Source organism: Thunnus albacares, chromosome 21 (assembly GCF_914725855.1).
Source record: "Thunnus albacares chromosome 21, fThuAlb1.1, whole genome shotgun sequence".
NCBI classification, from domain to species: domain Eukaryota; kingdom Metazoa; phylum Chordata; class Actinopteri; order Scombriformes; family Scombridae; genus Thunnus; species Thunnus albacares.
Window position 1 is genome coordinate 19,289,058 of NC_058126.1, and position 14,876 is coordinate 19,303,933.

Sequence of the window (14,876 nt, forward strand, 5' to 3'; positions counted from 1 at the left end):
AAAGAAAATGGGAAAACCAAGATATTTACCATCAAAAATCTGTCCTCTGCTCAGTGTATTTTTAAAGAAGCTCTTATACTATATGTGCAGCGGCATCATGGCCTTCACTGCGTTTTTTATTCAGATTTATCTGCATCATACGAGTTTTCTCTAATTCATTCAGTATTGAACGTGCTCTGCGACCACTGACACGCTGTCAACTCCGGGCGAGTTACGCACGTAGTCGTCTCGGTGGAGAGCCGTTATGTGCGCTACAAGCTGTCATATACTCAAGCTCTCTTTTGACTTATTTGTACGAGTCTTTGGGACTGCCACAGTGCGTAACGACCGTCCCTGCCTGCCCTCGCAACATAAGTTCACTGTGTGTGAAATGTGTGTACATGCGCCCGCTGTGCGCACCTGCGCGCGCCATGTGTCATCATCCTCCACTCACATCATCGTGGATCAGTGAGTTATTTTGCCCTCTCATTCCTGCTCTGCTTATTGGGGACTTTAACAGCACATTGTAGTATATCGTTCTTTATTTTAAAATGTATTTTAAAATTGTAATCATGCTAATAATCCCAGTTTTTACTAAATGTATCGTTAATCTCATAACGTCTTTTTTTCTGTAACCTTTTTTTTGCAATCCAAATTACGTAACGTCGTGTATTCTGTTACTCCTCAAGCTTGTCCAAACACCACTACAATGCATCTGTTTTAGAAAAACTAAACCCAGGATCTTACCTTTTCTAGGTAAAAACATGTCAGGGAGCTCAATGATTGGTGGTCCCTCTATAATTTTGTAGAAGGCCTGACCAATACACCTGAACACTTCTTTGGGGGGCCATTAAAACATACCGATCAGATTTTACCTCTAAGAAGGAGGTAAATATATGTATATATTAATAAAAGACGCCAGCTGGAACGCTCACAGAAGCCAGTAAGGACAGCAGCTTCTACACAAGGAAAGTAGGGATACTGTTGTTAGGTTTCTGGTAACACTGTCTTTGTGACTGACTTTGGTGAGGAATGAGAAATATCTGGCCAAAAGTTTTGGTTATTTTATTTTTGTGGATTTAGTCTCAGAGAGTTTTGGAGAGCATTTCTGAACTTTTTTTCTAAGTCCAATAGTCATAATTCACCACTTTCACATTATTTCACTGACTGACATTTAGTGGCGGTAATGTGCCCAGAAATGTACTAATGTCCTAGAAAAAAGGCGAGGAAGATGAAAACTGCTTGCTAGTAAAAATTGATGGAAACAATGAAGGTTTCAAATTACTAAAAAAATCAACTTTGCAAATGTTCCCAAAGGAAGAAGATGAATCCAACACTTGTGTTTGGCCTCAAGGATACAACCACACAATGCATTTTAGTGAAAAACACTTTAAAGAGGACATACCATGCTTTTTGTGATTTTTCTTATTTTTTTAATATTGTTATGATGTCAGATGTCTGTGCTAAACATGGTCAAAGTTCCAAGACTTGAAGTGAACGTATATAAAAAATGGTCCCTGCAAGTCAAAAGCCAGGGCTTTGCTGTCAATGTTGCTCCTTGTGATGACATCAGATTGTTTGTTTGTGCCTTGTTTATTTGTACCGAGGGGCAGCTTCCAGAAGCTAGCCAATCAGAACAGAGTGGGCTCATCAGGAGGGGGGCCTTAAAGAGACAGGAGCTAAAACGGCCTGTTTCAGACAGAGGCTGAGCTGAGGGGCTGCATAAAGGGCCAGTATAACATAAATAAGGAGTTTTTAAAACTGTAAATCATGTAAAGATGTTCCAATAGATCCCCAGAATATAAATATAGACCCGGAAGTGTGCATGATATATCCCCTTTAATGTAAACATAACTTTGTTTACAAGAAAATTACACAGGGTACCTTTAAAACACTACATTTGTAAAAAAAAAAAAAAAAAAAAAAAAAAAAAAAAAAAAAAGAGTAAAAACCTCAACCTCATTAATGCTACTTGTTCTTCAATGCATTAAGTAAGTAAGAGTGCCAACTAGAAATACCGATGCTGTGTTATTGACTCACACACACACATACACAAAACACAACATAAGCAGACACAAATAATCAGGTATAATTAGGTATATTATTTAAATCCTACACAGCATACATGTACAGTATGTGCTGCAGTGCATGGAGGATGATGTGTCAACATCAGTTGTTGCAGTTGTCATGACAGGACAAGTAGTAGTATTCCACTCATGATAAGTGCAGTCTGTATGCACAGACAGTCCACCAATGCCTCAGCCCTGCTTTAGTGGTCAGCCATAAGCCTATTGGGATCTTATATGACATGGTGATGGGCTTAGATGCCGCTGGTGATGGTGGCAGCTATTCTCTGTGCAAGAGTATTAGCGGTGCTAAAAGCAGTACGTAATACCATCAGGGCCAACTGTGTTATGAGGACGTGTTACTTTAACTGAGGGAAGAGGGCAGGGGATGAAGCAAAGGTTCACAGTGACGCTCTTTAGCTCCTCAGGAGTCAGTACATTCCCTTCCTAGTCACTTGCAGACAACACAGCAGATGCACCTTTTGGTTTCTGGACATGTTTAGCAAGTTGAAGGGCCTCCTCAGTGGCCCACAGGTGCCACAAGCTTCTGGGACCACCAGTGTAGCTCCTAACCCGGCTCCAGACCCAGCTCCAAAACCTGCTCCACCTCCAGCTGCAGAAAAGGTAAAACATGCAATGGAATAAAATTCTTCTGTGATCCTCTTGCAAACTTCTGTTAGATATCATACTGTTCAGTATGTGCCAGTAACAGCAGCAGCAGCCAAGACTGAAACCAAAAAAAAAAAAAGAAATATTGCATCCAGCTTGTAATACAGCAAGTCTGGTTACATTTGTTTCTCCTAAGATCACCGCAGTGGCTTTTTATCTGTCCCTCTATCCATTTAACTGCTCAGTGCTTATGCCAACAAAGAATCAAATAAATTTGTTTCATTACAAGGACCTCATTGAAATCGCTCATTACCCGACAGGCACTTTTAAATTCATTTCATCTTGAACACAGCAGATTTTTAAAAGTGTCTATCAGGCATGGGAGTAATTTGTCAAATGCTAAATTCACTATGCTTTAAAAACGCTCTCTAAATTAAAGTGTCTCTCTAATGACTGGGCTTTGACTAATGAAGTCGACTATCTGACTTTGGGGAAAATGTTGATTTGTCGTGTAGGAGGAGAAGCCAGCCGATAAGGAGAATGAGGACAACAAAGTGGACAAACCGCAGGGTAAGTAATAATTCATTTTAGAGGCTGAAATGGCAGGTTTAGAAGATAAATTGCTGTATGTCATTGTTTGTTTAGCTTTATGTAAGATGGGCTGTCATCTCTCATTTTACAGAGGGTTCAGGAATATGTTGTAACCCTCTAAATTATATTTCCGTCCGTTAGTTTCGAGAACATACACTTACAACAATACACAAATACCACAGTTTCACTCATGTAACTTGATTATTTGATCACTCTTTTCTCGCTCGCTATGTTCAGCTGCTCTAACTGTAAATATGTGTAGAAGCATTTTGGATCTTTATTCCTGTAATCCTTTTTCAAAACAAAATTTGCAGAGTATCGGGAAGCCGCAAATGGCTGCAATCAGCTTTTGGCACACTTGTAAGTCAGCGGTATTGATCACGAAGAAAAATCAGATAGACAGAAGACAATAAAGATGCACACAATGACAAAATTTGACTGTTGACAGCAGATCAATATGGAAAGTTCAGCTCTGAGCTTATTGTCAGTCCAAACATCAGTTTTCCAGGTTTCTGAGGTCTATAGGAAATGTAATTTTAGTGACTTGTTGATTATGTTGTTCATAGCTTAGATACCTTTCTTCTAGAGATTTTAGAATCAAGGACAATCACCCACTTTCACCCAAAAGAGCTGGTGATTCTCTTACTTAATGTATCAGAAAGTCAGGGAGAGAGCAAACCCAAACTCCTAACCAATCTTATGGCTGCAGGACATGCTGTTATGGACATGTACGGATGAATCTGGACTTGTGGAAATTATGATTTTCATCCATGACTTTGGTTCAATTTATGCACACTTTGTGTCCCTCTTGTCCACAGTATGTCTCAGTCATGTATTTAACCAGTGCAGCACTGATGCCAAAAAAGAATTAAACAACTGTATTTTGCCTCACTGCTTTATATAGCCCTTTCTTGAAATGTGGTTTGGACCGTTCGCATTTTAACATACTGATACTGTAAAGCCACGTCAACTATACGCTGTAGTATCATCTGGAGGGCATTATTTTTCAAGGAACTTTGAAACCATAGCACTTTTCAAAAAACAAGTTACAAAGTGATTTAAAGTAAAATAAGGAGTAAAAAAGTTAAATAAAACATATAAATACATATAAACATATAAATTGAGATAAAAAGGCTTTAAAAGGAGCAGTAAAATCTCTTAAAGTAAAATTTTTAAAACTTGCAGGTAACTAGTGAAGGGCAGCAAGTATTGGTGTGATGTGGTTTCTTCTCTTAGAGCATGTCAACAGTGATGTGTATAACTTGTAGTCCTGGATGCTTCACCTACTGAGACCAGAATAAAGTGTATTACAATAATCATGTCTCCAGGAGATAAAATGTAACTGTGGTTGTCCACCTTTCTTAGAATCAACTCCAGCCCCGGCACCGGCCCCGGCTCCGGCCCCAGCCCCGGCCCCGGCCCCTGCCGCCGCTCCTGCCCCTGCTCCAGCTGCAGCTCCAACTCCAGCCCCAGCAGCAGCCCCAGCAGCAGCCCCAGCAGCAGCCCCAGCCAACCCTGATCAAGCTGGAACTGAGGGGTAAGATATATACCTGTTTGTTGTTTGTTTTGTAGAGTGATGATCAACAAGCATAATCAAATAATTTAGCACCAACCACAATGACATCTATACACCTTCATCAGCAAGTTTTTCTCTACCTGATTTGTTCTCAGCATTAAGAATATGGAACAGCATAAACATAAGCAAATAAAGAGACTAGATGTAGTGTTTTTATCCCTAGAGTATCTGCTCTGTCTCCACACTCAACATTAGCCTACCAAAACACACACCTGCCAAGACACTGACACCACCAACTAGTATCAAATTAATCAGCCAGTGGACACTAATTAATCAGACTCCCTGGCAAGATGGCAGAGAGAGACACAGAAAGCCGCATGTGAGATCTTAATCCCCTGGTGCAACATGCATATTAACAAGAGGATGACCTGAAAGTGGATTAAAAGCTTTTCAGCTTTTTAGATGTAAGAAGCTCACCAGGGCTGCTTCTGGCCCAGCAATAAAAGCCATGAGGGCGATAGGTAAAGACAGATACAGCTGATCCTCACAGTTATAAACACACTTGTCCAAATGAGGAGACTTGATGTGAATGTTTCATCAGTGAATAACAAGGGAGTGATTGTAAGAGCTGGGGGCTCTGTGTGGAGCACAATTAGAGATGCCTGCAACCAGATTGAATGATGTGTGGAATAAATAGCCTGTGAGTGTCAAGAGTTCAAAGGTTATGCTATTACACTGTACTCCACATGAGGGCTGATCTTTGGCATGTTATAAAAGAATATTGTGTACCTCTGATGAACATAATGTAGTGTTCTATTATTTTTATTGATTGAGAAAAAACCTTCATCGACTGATGATTATAATGATTTTTTTTGTCATCTTGGATAGCAGCAGAATAAAATTCCAATCAAAATTTGATCTCAAAATGCATGCTCATTATTACTTAAAGCAGGCATGATCAGTATTTGTAAGTAAAAGGGGTCGCTCGTTGTGATGAACCCACAGAGAATTAACACCCAACTCTGCTGTTCTCCTGAGCTCTATGAAACTTTATAGCAATTTTCAGCTTATTATTTTTGTTTTACAGTGCAACTATTTTGGTTCGGTGTCACGGCTCTCATAGCATTGTTATTGGACGCAGCAGGCAGCTGTTTTTAGTGACAAAGCTTTAAAAATAGTTGATATGCTACTTGTCCAGCACCAAACGACACACAGAGTTGTTGACTACCTGATGAATATAGTTGCACATTTAGCATCTAATTAGCCAAATATTTCCTTCAGGAGTTAATGGAAATCAAAAGCAAAAGCTAAACAGAGAGTGAATATTGGACTTAAATCTGACCTGGTGGCCAGAAAAATAACTCAAAATGAATGCTAATGCTATGTGTCTACTGGATGTGTAAATAGGAAACTGTTTGGTAGCCAGTTAACTATATCAACTTACAGGTTGATAATATGTCACAGCTTTGTTTTCACTATCCCCAAGTGGCTAATAAATCGATTATTGCAGGTTTATACAAGACCAAGTGTCTATACAGCCACACTTGCAGCTTCGTTGAGACCAGGGTTGCCAGGTCTGTGTGACAAAACCAGGACAGTGGCCAATCAAAAGCAGCCCAAAAACCAACCCAATACCAGAACTCAAAATATGCCTCTGCAAACCATATACACTGCTTTTAAAGTCCAACAGCATGGTTATCATTGCCAAATGTATTGTAATATCTACAAAGTAACACAATAAATATTAAGTGTGCCAGCATTAAAAGCAGTTTTCCAGAGTTGGAATTGAGAGGCGGGCGCTGGGCGGCGGAGAGCATTACAGCACCTTGTGTGTGTCTGTGTGTACGTGGGTGGTGCGTTGGCATGTGTGTATATGCTGATCTGGATCAGCATATACACGCTGATCGGTATGATTTATGTATAAATAAATTATGTCATTTAAAACATTTCATTTTATTTATGGATATTATTCATGTAATTTGCATGCAAAATAGGTCTACCCAACTAGCAGACAAAATTCAACCTACGGCAACACTTCAAAAGTAGCCCAATTCTGCAGGAAAACCGCAGACCTGGCAACCCTGGTTGAGACTTTACTTAGGCACAGCAGTTCTTTAATCCAAATGCGTCAGCATGCTAACATGCTCACAGTGATGATGCTAACATGCTGAAATTCAACTGTTAATATTTACCATGGTCACTTAGTTTAGCATATTTGTATGCTAACATTTGCTAGTAGCACTAAACATGTTTCCACTGAAGCTGACGGAAATGTCTTTAGTTATGCAGATGTTTGGTCATAAACCAAAGTTTTGGGCCTGTTAAATTGCACCAGGTGAAGAGTTTTGAAGAAGCACATTTTGTGTCGATCTATCTAGTAGATGTGGAATCTTGAGATATTTCAACTGATAAGTGAAAATTTTGACCTGCTGGTTAACTATAGGTAGTTATTAAAATGTATCCTCTGTGCACCATGATATCAGTACCAAATAGTGGAGGTGGGGGGTGGTGTGTTTGTGGTGGAGGGATGGGTAGGAAAGTGAGTGAGAGGAGGAAGCCCAACTCTTGGACTGTTGGAATCAGTCTCCTCAACTGATGTGTGCTTAACCAGAACTGAGTTCACATCCTCACTGCTGTGCAGGAAATCTTCCACTTTGTGTCCAGCATTGTTCCACCTCACTGTGATGCCTCCCTCATGATGCATGGAAAGAGTTTTTCTGATTCATGAGGGAGTGATAAAGAAACAGGCTGTATGCTTTTTGATTATTACAAGTATATTTTATTAGCTTTGATTTGAAGATCTTAAATTAAATATATTGTTTTTTTATGTCACCAAGTTTAGGGCAGTTATGGTGCAGTGCTGATTGATTTGTAATGACACATATGAGTCCCTTTTCTGGCTCCTTTGAACCAGACGTGTTACTGAATTTTGTCCACTAGGAGGCGACATATGAACACAGATTCCTGTGTCTGTTGCACTGATTCTGGCTGTCAGCTGAGCCTTTCCACTTCAAATGACATTTCACAGTTTAAATGTCTTTATTTGACATTACAAATCACAATTACTGTACTAAGTCATGTGTGAATGGTAGTTCCTGTAGACTGCAGCCCCTCTCAGTACTCTAGCTTTGAATACATTTTTGAACTGTATATTACTCTCATTTTATTTACATTTATTTTATATACCGTGTTATATTTTGGCAGATGCCTCAGAGAAGTCTTGATATTTGTTGTTGTTTCTCCATTCACTTCTCATCAGAAACTGGACAATTTGCCCTGCTCTAGGAATCATTAAACACTCTAAAGTGTATCACGAGGAATTTTTCTAAGAAAGTCTTATCCAACATAAACACGAACATTGTAGTAAACTGTTCATTTTTTTCCTGACCTTTCTTTTCCTCGTTCAGACAGGAGGCGGCCTCACCTCTACCCATAGTCATCAACAAGTACTCAGATGCGCAGCTCAGAGCCATAGCCAAACAGATGAAAGAAAGACTGAACATCTACAAGGAGAAAGTGACTGATCCGCACGCTTCATCTCCAGAGATCAGCCCTCCTGTCAGTGAGTACAAACACAGATTTATTACGTTTCAGCTGTGTTATAAAGCATAATATTTGTGATATATGTGAATGTGAATATCTTGTTAATCATAAGTGACACAGTTTTCAAATTATGAGTTTTTCCTGTAACATTGAGTCTTAATGTTGTCCTTTCAGCACCACTGCTGCGCAAAGACCACTACACAAAAGTCATCGAGGAGAGGAAAAGGCAAGCAGAGGAGGAGCGGATAAAGAAGGAGGAGGCTGAGAAGAAGAAGAAAGAGGAGCAGGAGCAGAAAAAGAAGGAGGCCGAGCAGAAGAAAAAGGAGGAGGAGGAGAAAAAGAAAGCAGAGAGTAAAGATGAGAAGGAGGAGGAGAAGAAAGAGAAGGTGGACATAAAGACCAAGTTTATTGCATTTTTCTGGTCTTTTGTTGACATTCTGCTGAAGCCAATAGAGGACAGCATGGACTCTGTGGTGGGGACGACCATCGACCCTTTCACAGGTAAACTCCTAAATCTTAAGACTATGGTTTAGAGTTTATCAGGCACATTAAATTCCCATCATCCCCTCTCTCTGCAGACCGTCGCTACATCGCCTGGCTGAGCGTGGTGACTCTTGCCTTCAACTACAACACCTGGTTCGTCACAGCCCGTCTGTGTTTCCCGTATCACACTGAGAGCGCCATCCCTCTCTGGTTCGGACTGGACTTGCTGGCCGACGCCATCTACCTCATAGACAGCATCATCTTCCAGCCCCGCAAACAGTTTGTCAAAGGAGGAGACATCATAGTGAGTCTTGCATAATCCTTTTTTTGTGTGTGTGATCAGTTTTTATCAATATTTAAATATGATTATAGTGGTGAGGTTACAAGTTGATAGATCACAAATAAAGTAGATGAACATAATCACAAATGTCCATTCATTAATCAGCACAAAATTGCCATTCCATCTACAATCTATTAATCGCTTGGCAGCTGTAAGGCTAGCAACCCAGAGACGTCTTTGCTCAGCACAGAGTTCCAAGTTGGAGCTGTTATTAAGTAACGGGACTTCTGGCAAGTGAGAAATTGATTTGGACAATATATATGGCATCTTTTAGCATTTCTGAAACCCTCTTCCAGAACTCTGCAACCCTTGGGCACTCCCACACCATATGAAAAAACATGCCCAATGCATTTTGAGTGCACAGGAATGCAATGTGCAGGGAGTGAAGTATGTTCTGTGTATGAAAAATGAATCATAAATCTAATCGATGGAGGCTGTCACATGGAGACTGAAAACTTTTTTTTTTTAATTATTTTTTCTTTTTATTATTCTTTCAGAAAGACAGACAGTTGACAAAGAAGAACTACAGAGAATCAGAGAGATTTATGGTATGGTATTTGAGGGATTCTTTGAACTTTGAATTTTAGGATGATGTCATCTTAGTGACCTCATACACATGTCTCTTCTTAACAGGTAGACATGGTGTGCCTCCTACCTTTCGACTTCCTGTACTTCCAATTTGGATTCAAGTCCATTTTCAGAGCCAATCGTATGCTGAAGGTGAATTTACTCATGTGTTACTCCTGTGTTGAGGAAAACATAAAAAAAACATGCTAAGGTGACTTTTTTTCTTGTCTGTTGCTGATTTGTTCATGCTTGTTCTCAAGGCAGATACGTTTTTCGAGTTCAGTGACCGTCTAGAAAGCATCATGGCCAAGGCTTACATCTGGAGGTAAGTTACAAGACATTTAGCAGCTGTAGTTAGCCATCACTGTTGTTATCATACATGCATCATTTAAAAAAAAAAAAAAAGCCAGGATGTGTTTGACTTATCATCAGGTCAAGACAGAAACTCATCTTATGAAATTGTCAGAGTAAAAACATAAGTAAGCTATTCCTGTAATTTAACAAACTCCCTAAACGTCAGATATCTCCCTTTTTAAATGGCATAACCTCTTTACTCATCTGTTAGAGTGATTCGCACCATCGGCTATCTCCTCTTCATGCTCCACCTCAACGCCTGCTTCTACTATGTGGCTTCAGAATATCAGGGCATTGGCAAAACTAAATGGGTTTACTCCGGCCTGGGCAGTGCGTAAGTGTTATTACATTAATACTTGTGTATGGCTAAATAGCATTCTTGTTTGTGTTTGCATATTGCACAGTTTTAAAGTATCATTAATGTGTAAAGTGAAGGTATAAAATCTTGCTCACCATTACTCTCACTATAGCAATACTACTACTACAATACTATTACAATACAGTTACCCAATAACTTACCATGTTTTAACTGTCAAAATGTAGTCAAAATGAAAACTGATATTTTATATCGATTTATATCGATACAAGATAATCCACTCAGTATTGTCATTTTAATTAAGATTTGTTAAATAAAGCTCTATTTAATTATTTAAAAAATAGAGTTTTTGAAAAGTTAAATGCTTTATGAAAATGTAATTGCCCTTTTGCTGATAAAAAAGATAAATTGAGCTGTAAACGACCACACATGGCAAAATTTGACCAACATGAATTTCAGACATAACACAGAGCTTTTATCTGTCTTTATGTTGTCATTACAATGGCTGCTGCACTGAAACAGAGTTCCAGTCTTTTAAAAATCATCCCTTAAATATCTGAAGAAAATGCCCAAATGTAAAATCCATTGTATGTTCCATCTCTGCTGCTGCTGCAGTTACCTCAGCTGCTTCTTCTATGCGGAGAAATCCCTGCTGATGATCGCTGAGTTGCCAATTCCTGACACCATGTTCGGACAGATCTTTCAGATGACAAACTACCTTTTTGGGGCATTCTTTATGTCCGTCATGCTTGGCCAGGTAGTTTCTTTCTTTGTGATATTTTTAATCACTGTTTTATGTTTTCTTCATTACATTTTTTTCTCTTTTTTTGTCTTTTTTAATGGTGATTTGGTCGATCTGTTTTGGGATCTTTTTTTCCTTTTCTTTCTTTCCTTCTTTTTCTTTTTTACCTTTTGAACAACTGTCGTACACTTTCTATTTCTTTTGGGTTTTTATTTTTTAAATTTGGCAGCAAGACATCCAGGGAATCAAACTTGAAAAATAGGGGTAATAACAACTCAAAGCGTTCACTGAACTCTGGACTTCCGCACTCCCTCCTAAACTCATGCGCACACATACTGTACTTATTCCCCTTTCCACAAAACAGCCCAGTGACATAAAGTATAGTTTATGACAACCCCTCTAATGCCCCCCACCTTCTCCACAGGTACCTGCGATGTTACTACTTTGCTGTCCGCAGTCTGATCAACATCGGGGGTCTTAACGAACCCCACACCGTCTTTGAGATTACCTTTCAGATGACTAACTTTTTCACGGGCGTCTTTGTGTTCTCCAGTTTGATTGGACAGGTAACATAGAGACTCGTTCTGCCCCCGTAGCATGAGTCACGGTCCCACCTTCCTCACTTCATCTGGAAACTTCATAGTCTTTTTAGTGTAGTGATGTAGAGATAGAACGAAACCTGTCCATTTAGGATTGATACTGCCGATCACTAGTCTCCATCATCCATCACTGTTGTATTTTAATGGTTCCCTGTAAACGTCTTGACTGTCAAAAAGCTTGTCAGAGGTTCTAAATGTGGCATTTTAGCATCTGGAAGACATTAATCCTTCTTTTCTAATAGTTTTCCAAAGGTTTCCTTAGTTTGTGTATTTATTCTCACTGTCATCCTGCCTCAGATGAGAGATGTCATTGGTGCAGCCACAGCAGGGCAGACCTATTTCCGGACCTCCATGGACAACACTGTGGCCTACATGGTGACCAACCACATCCCCTCTTTGGTGCAGAACAGAGTCCGCACCTGGTACACCTACACCTGGGATGCTCAGGGCATGCTGGGTCAGTAGACACTGCATGAAGTGTGTCAGAAATCCTGGAGTTATAGGGAAACTTCAAATCTTCATGCACATGTCATCTTAAAAACAAGACATGGTTCTGCTTTCCCTTGTAGCTCCAGACTCATTTGACATCCAATTTAGACCTAGAACTAACTTTTCTGTTTTGTTTTAATGATTTCAGATGAGTCAGAGTTGCTGGATAAGATGCCTTTGGTGATGAGAACTGCCATTGCTGTGGACATCAACCTGGCAACTTTTCAGAAGATTGATCTTTTCAAGGTGCAGGCACACTGAAGCACATATAAACACAACAGACACAGTAAATCAAGCATATTCCATTGTATGTTAAATATATTTTTTTTCCCACAGGGCTGTGACCAGCAGATGTTGGTTGATATGTTACTGAGGCTTAAGTCTATCGTCTATCTACCAGGAGATTTTGTCGTCAAGAAAGTGAGTTATTTTATTGTCATCCTGGATTTTAAATGTTAATTTTAGTTGTTTGGCCAAAAATAATCCATCCCTCCAAAAACCCATCAGTGAAACCTTTGTGGAAATATCTGCTGCTTACTCTGTCAAATTGTGCCCATTTGTATTTGTCATTTTCTTGCTTTGTTTTCTCTGCAGGGTGACATCGGTAAAGAGATGTACATCATCAAGAGTGGAGCGGTGCAGGTGGTGGGAGGACCTGACAACAGTATTGTGTTTGTCACACTGAAGGCTGGCTGTGTGTTTGGAGAAATCAGGTAAGATAAAAGGTTATGCTTTCTAGCTGTCAGTCCACAACAATGTATTGCTTCTAATCAGTTTTTTTATTCTCAGTCTGTTGCAATCATCCAAAGATGGAGGAAACAGGCGCACAGCTAACGTCAAAGCTTACGGCTTCGCTAACCTCTTTGTCCTGGAGAAGAAAGACCTCTTTGACATCCTCGTCCACTACCCAGAGTCTCAGAAAGTGCTGGCCAGGAAAGGAAGGTGAGACAGAGGCCTGGCTGAAGACAACACTTTGTTTGGTTTTACAATAGTTTTGTCATCACTCACTCATACACAATAAAAAAACAGCATGTATCGTTATCATCACATACACTGACCAACAGCTTAAACCCCTAAAAGTTGTAAAAAGCTGTTTGTATTAATAGTGATAGCCTCAGCACTTATTGACAGTTGCAATTAAATCTTTTACTATCAGAGAGAATATTATAAAGTGGATCCACATCCTTACAGTCCTAACTATCTTTTTAGATCTGTCTTTTTTTTTCAAATATTTGCTTATATATTAGACTAGATTGTGTTATTAGATTATTTACACACAATATTTTCTCCACTGTAGGGACAAAAGGAGATTTTTGATACAATTGCAACAGCTCAACAAAGCTTTAACTTACAAGTATACATACAGGCACTTTATCAGTGAGCATTTGTTCATATTGTGTGTAGGAAACTAATGAAGGCCAAGGGTCCAGCAGCAGTTAAAGTTGAAGAGGACAAGAAGAAAGGACTGGCGCTGTTCGGACCCAAACCTCCCACACCCAAACTGCTGCGTGCTGTCGGTGGAACTATTAACAAAAGAATGATTGACAAATTGAAGGTAAGAACTCCTTTCCTCTCAATTACTGTTTCTCACATATCTACATTTGATCATAGTAAAGTCATTGCAGTTGTGCTGACTGCTTAACATAATGTACTTTATTCTTTTTTTTCCCCCCAGAGTGCTGCTGGTGGCCGATGATTGTATGTTATTTTTATTTTATTTTATTTTTATAATAACTCCTTTTTGGGAGTGAATGTACAATTTTATTTTCAACCTCTTACTGCTCTTTTGTACTGAGCGTGTTTTGTTTTATGTTAAGATGTTGTTTGAGATGGATTATTGATAGGTTTGGTTTGACATATCTGGAACTCTGCACAGACAAAGTTGACCACAGTGAGGAGTGAGCACGATTGTGAGCTTTACTGTAACTAAATTAGATGTAACAATTAATTACAATTACAAATTACAATTAAAACACCTTTAAAAAAAACAAATCTATTACCCAACCTGGCTGAGACAACAAGTAGTGCTAAGCTAACAACAAAAACTTTATTCACACATGTATTTCCAAACTGCTGTGATGAGATGTGCAGTAAATGATTCCAGAGACTGTCTGTCAACCTCAGCTACTGCCCCTTGTGGATACTGCCTGTTGTATACTGAATATATATTTTTATAGTTTATAGTCTGTCTGCTTTTATTGGCTATATTTATTTATTTATTTAAGTTTGCCAATGCACATTAGTTGTAAAAGCAGACAGAGATTATCCACCATTATAACAATTTATAACAATCACTGAAAGTAATGCTGACTATATAATATTTGATTGATTTGATCTCCGTCTATATCTACTTAAATAAATCATATCCAGCTCACTTATAGTTGCATCCTGTCAGTTATATTCTGTCCTGTTTGTTTGTTGTGTATCTGTCTGTCAGTTTTGTGTTGGTACACTAGGAGTTAAGGACCAGACAGAGAGAGAGAGGTGCTAACTAATCCAGTTAGCCAGACAGTGACATTGCGAGGGGGTTAATTAACTAAGTGATTTGTGTGGTTGGAAACTCTACAGCCAGAAGTGACTGAAATAACCTCAGCACAGGCTAATTTTGTTAGCTAATTTAAACCGTGACTTACTATCATATAATTCATATGTTATCACATAATTGATTATGTTATATTGAAA

The 14,876-nt window shown here is 39.1% G+C and overlaps 1 protein-coding gene across 1 annotated transcript; it reads left to right on the forward strand.

The window, feature by feature from the left end:
* Positions 1–1,714: 1,714 nt before the first annotated feature.
* LOC122972092 (cyclic nucleotide-gated cation channel beta-3) lies at positions 1,715–14,572 on the forward strand. Its single transcript, XM_044338857.1, has 18 exons — positions 1,715–2,669; positions 3,170–3,224; positions 4,611–4,782; positions 8,169–8,323; positions 8,479–8,805; positions 8,883–9,091; positions 9,625–9,675; positions 9,761–9,847; positions 9,955–10,019; positions 10,260–10,382; positions 11,531–11,672; positions 12,003–12,162; positions 12,343–12,440; positions 12,531–12,614; positions 12,789–12,907; positions 12,984–13,136; positions 13,599–13,749; positions 13,870–14,572. Exons 1-18 carry the CDS (start codon positions 2,541–2,543, stop codon positions 13,888–13,890), a joined length of 2,301 nt encoding a protein of 766 aa, XP_044194792.1. The 5' UTR covers positions 1,715–2,540; the 3' UTR covers positions 13,891–14,572.
* Positions 14,573–14,876: the final 304 nt, after the last annotated feature.

Excerpts from the sequence above, each read along its gene's own strand:
- LOC122972092 (XM_044338857.1), top strand. The coding sequence starts at position 2,541 with ATGTTTAGCAAGTTGAAGGGCCTCCTCAGTGGCCCACAGGTGCCACAA. Across the intron at positions 4,783-8,168 it reads GATCAAGCTGGAACTGAGGG|ACAGGAGGCGGCCTCACCTC; the intron begins GTAAGATATATA and ends TTCCTCGTTCAG. Across the intron at positions 10,383-11,530 it reads TACTCCGGCCTGGGCAGTGC|GTACCTGCGATGTTACTACT; the intron begins GTAAGTGTTATT and ends CCTTCTCCACAG.